A 4,878-nucleotide genomic window follows, 5' to 3' on the forward strand; every position below is an offset into this window, starting at 1 on the left:
GTTGCCCTACAGTCCATTGCTTCCGCAGACATGGACTTGAATCAGCTGGAGGCTTTTCTCACCGCCCAAACCAAAAAACAAGGTGGCATCACATCTGATCAAGCTGCAGTCATCGCAAAATTTTGGAAGAATCACAGAGTAAAGATCCATGAGAGCCTGATCAATCAAAGCCGCTGGGATAATGTCTTGAAAAATGTGAGCTGGCGAGTGGATCTGAAGTCACAGTCAAGACACATCAATCAGATAAACACTCCTGTTGCAATAGTTGAAATGGAATTGGGAAAAAATGGGCAGGTAAGCTTTCTTTTTCAAAATACATAAACCTGATTTAGCTGTATATGTGCTGAGACATTTTACTTGTTGTTGAATTCACTGCATTCAAATCAAGTCAGTCCATGTATTTTTCACCACCAGGCCTTTGATGTTCTTGAACTTGTGGTCCATCTTGGGATATAAAGATACATTCTGGGTGGTGAATGCAATTTTTGCTTATTTTATATCTTCATATCATCCTAGTTTGAGCCAGAAAGCCAATTTTCCTCTGTACTGGCAAGTATTTTAAAACTGTATTTGTATTCCATGCACTGTGAAGTTGATTAGGTTTCTTGGTGATTTTTTTCTAATCAACTATGAAAATAAGGTAACATCAGCAGAGTAGAAAAGTTCAGAAATTATGATGATCAAGCATTCCTTGTATTTTGGGACGAATGGGGGGAAAGACTCCCCTTTAGTTTACATAACAGCTGTTTCATGTTGCAAGTACATCTTTATTAGTAGTCACATCATGTAATCTGGTCATGTCTGCCTGAAAGAGATATATAGCTCTGTCAGTGCTGAACACTGTATTTCTTTTTGATCTTTATAATTCACATGAACATACAACCAGAGGCTTGGCTTCCTATCTTCAATCTTCTGTCTTTTTGACAGGAAATATGCTTCAATTTGGTATCTTTTTCTTCTGCCATGTGTTAGCGAATCTTAAAACATAATTTCTTAGCAGTAGCTACTGCAAATCATACCGTGAGCTAATCTGGGGATTTTGATGTCAATAGTTAATGTTTAGCAACTTTCCTTTTATTTCACAGTATTTCAGTAGCTTATAGCAAAAGATTACCTGGATTAGGTATACCTAAATTGCAGACACATATGCACACACACACCTGGAGTATACCTATGCACACTGAATTATTTCATTGACACTGTGTGGCTATACCAACAGCAGAATAAAAGTACAAGAAAACTGGGAACCTACTGAGACAGTTTATAATGTTGAAGTTATTCTGTAAGTCCACTTTTCCTTTGAAAGCTTACCCTTCCTAAGTGCTGACCCTCTGCCTTCCACTCATGTTTCTTTGCAGTGACCATTACAATAATGCTGTGTGGTTTTAGGTTTTTTCCTAGCCTAAAACATGGTGTTTTCTGCTCAGGATCTTGAGATTGGAAGTAATTATATTCCATTAGTAGCAAATGGAAAAAGCTGAAAAAAAATATGACAGCGAGTACATAAAAAATATTACAGCAAGTACATTAGAAAGAGTACATTAGTGAGCAAATGGGAAAAATAGTCATGTTCATGAAAAAAAAATAATCTGCAACTCAGAGCCACTGTTTCACAAGGAAATTATGTAGTTAGTGCCTCCTGCTTTGAAATTGTTTTTTCCCCAGTAATGGATTATTATGGTAACATCAATCAGCAAGTACATTCATATTTCTTCCACACCGTGCAGCAAGAGAGAGCTAATGTGAAAATGAAGGAAGAATACACATTTCTAAGAAACTGTAATTTCTCTTACTGAAGAGCCCCACAACAGAACCAGAATTAGTTATTTTAGCAATGCAGCTTTGTGTTTCAAATGTAACAAGGGAAGGTGTTCTGTGGGTGTATTTTTTGAACTGCTACTAGGCAGAACTTTTCTCTCCTTTGCTGAGGACAGGGCAGTAGTGAGCTATTGGCAAATCAGAGCAACTAAGAGTATTAGACTGCTACTTACAGAAATAATCATGGAGAAATTAGGATTGTCACCACTTGAGTCAAAATTGGTGTTTATTTTAAGGAGCTGTGGTTTTGTATGGTCTCTAGGAAAAGGTGACGGCAGTCCACTGCGTGCTCCTGTGATGGGCTGAGGCAAGGGTAGAGGGGGGAACCTCTCAGGACTGGAACAGCAGCAAGTGAGTTGTTGCCAGAAGAGTTCATGTTGCCAGAAGAGTTCATTTAGCCATCAGCCTTTTCGTGCCTGTGTTTGGGGACCTTCTGGAAAGATGGTCACAGAGGCTTTACTGTTGAAGGTTCTTGCACACTGGCTCCAGCCCACAAACTTAGAAGCATCATCATATTTTGGAGCCTTTATAGGTATTTCTGCTTTATTGTTAGCACATTTATATCTGTTCTAAATACCAAGCGTTGGTATTTGGTACATGCTGGTACCTTTCTGACAGAGCAAATATGTTTTCTAAAACATTGTCAGTCATAGATGTGATTTGGTGAATACTGAATATCTCCTGGATTTGTAGAAGAAAGCTGGCTGATGATTCAGGAGTAAATTATTCAGAACAGACTGTTTTCATTTGGACACTTGATAACAGGGGACTATACAAATGCATTGATGTCTAATCAATTGACATTAATATTTCATATGTTTCAACAGAAGCAAAGAAATACCCTGTAGAGAATGTACCTTTCCAGAATTTAAAGTTGCATTGATTCTTCTCAGTGTGTCTGGACTGGATTTAGATCTCAGCCAAAGGCCAGGCAGTTTAGTGAAGTGTCTGCTGCTTTTACTTCAATAAGTAACCTTGCTTTCTGCTTGTCATCTGAATTTTAATCAGTCAGTTCTTTCATGACAGAAAGAATATCTGTGTAAGAGCCAATATGGCTAGAAATTGATGTGACTAGTTCATAAATGTCAGTAGGCTGAGTTTAGATGAATTATGTCAGATTTCATGGATGTTTTCTAAGGGAAGGAAGATGTTTCTGTGTTTGAGAATCCATTATAAACTTGCATGAATTACTTACTATCCTTGGCAATACTGATAATAGAAAAAAATTAACCCTTTCCTCTAAGTGCTCTTAAAAACACTGATAAACATTCAGAAATACTGCTTCTCCAGATGCTCTGGTTCAGCATCTGTAACTTGCAGTTTGAACTCTTCTTCAGTAAATATTTTACAGCAACATTTAAAGTTTCCTTTATGCTGGTGATGTAGTCTTTATACATGCTGGTTAAAGGCAGATGAAGATGCTAGCCATTAAGTACTCTGGTTTCAAAGCCCTTTTTCTTTAACAATATGACTAAAAATAAAATCCTGAAGCTGTTGCACATTAGCCTGCGTTTGCTTTCCTCTGCTTGTGATACTCAGCACTCATCACTGCCAGTCCATTCTTTCCTTTCAACAGCCCATCTTTTCTTTAGCACAATGGTTTTATCTTCCTGTATCTCTGCACCTTGCTGGCTTTCTCTTAAAATATCTATAGCTCCCTGCACCCTTCTTTATGTCCTTTTTAATCTTATTCTCCCTCTCTGAGCATGGCTGTGAAGCTCTTTTGGCATGAAATTTCAACCGGATGCAAATCTGCCAGCAGGGACAGCGGGGTGAGCTGGAGAGTCGCCCTTCTTGTGCCCTTCCTGCCCTGCTGCATCAACGCTGCTCCAGATGGCCAGCAGTCACTGCCACACAATGTCAGGTTACCTGCAGATTTTAGTCACAGATTTATATCTGACCTTGTCATTAAACAGAATGCAAATGCATTGGTTTTTCACTCTGGCTTGGCATTAAGAGATATTTAAATCTGTTTTTTTGACGTTGCCGTGTTTTTTTGCTTATGAGATGTGCCTCTCCCTTAGGGCTGTGTTCTTCCCACTACTGTTCTGGGTTGGTTTGCCAAGAAGTTTTATTTTCTTGCAGCATTATATATTTAGGAGTTTAATATCTGAGACTGGTCAAATATTATAGATTAGCCTGAGTATTTGCTTTTTGCTTTTATGCTTGAACTTATTTATTGTGAGTATTTTCATAAGCATTTCAGTGTTTAGAATAATCCATATAATGACACTTTCATTGGAGTTTTGTGGCATGCTAAGCATGTTTTATGAGCGAAGAATATTTAACATGAAGTCTGGGATTCCACTGCAGGATTCTTCCTGGAAAGACCTTAGGAAATCACATCAGGATTATGGATTAGAGTTTTTTTTTCCCCAAAGCATGGTGTATCTCTCTTTTTAAAAGCATCTGCCTGACAGAGGTGTCCTAAAACTTAGCTAATGGTATATGGTAGGTAAATACTACTATACAGCAAATACTAAAAACAATGCAGGTTATGAAATTAGGATAATTACAAATTTAAGGCCAAAGAGCAGCCTCTCATTCCATGTAATTTTTCTGCAGTCTGAAATCACCAGAGATGTATCTTTTCACATGAAATAAGCATCTTCCTTTAAAAAACAGGCAAGTATTGGTAACAGTATTTTGACAAACTGAAAAGTCTACTATTTCCTAGTTGTGACTACATTTGGATAGCAGTTTTAAATTCTCACCAGTGAGATAAATACTTTATGATGAAAGGAGTTAGTAGATTAAGTGATCATTTGCCAGTGCAAGAATTTACCCGTTACTGAAAAAGTAAGAACTGTCAGCTCAGGATTTGCCTTAGGTATATCACACATGCTGTCTGCTAATGACTGGGTCCAGACCATGATAATTCAGAGAAAATAGTAATAATTCAGAGAAAATAGTTATAATTCAGATGTGGAAAGAATTAATAATGAACAAAGACAACTGTCATGTGCTCTATGTGGGAGGTAAAATGCTACTAGCATTTTGAAGGTCTGTTCTAAAATTTAATCAACTTCATCATAATAAAAATTATTTTGATGTTCTGGG

General features: G+C 37.5%; 1 protein-coding gene across 1 annotated transcript in view; it reads left to right on the forward strand.

Annotated features, from left to right (window-relative positions):
* The first annotated feature begins 12 nt into the window (after positions 1-12).
* The window catches only part of COMMD1 (copper metabolism (Murr1) domain containing 1), a 56,536-nt gene continuing 51,670 nt past the window's right edge, over positions 13-4,878 (forward strand). The window contains exon 1 of the mRNA XM_009993432.1: positions 13-294. Within this exon, the coding sequence (XP_009991734.1) occupies positions 31-294 (264 nt within the window). The 5' untranslated portion in view covers positions 13-30. The remainder of the gene's footprint in view (positions 295-4,878) is intronic.

Source organism: Chaetura pelagica, unplaced genomic scaffold, assembly GCF_000747805.2.
Source record: "Chaetura pelagica isolate M959 unplaced genomic scaffold, ChaPel_1.0 scaffold472, whole genome shotgun sequence".
Taxonomy (NCBI): Eukaryota; Metazoa; Chordata; class Aves; order Apodiformes; family Apodidae; genus Chaetura; species Chaetura pelagica.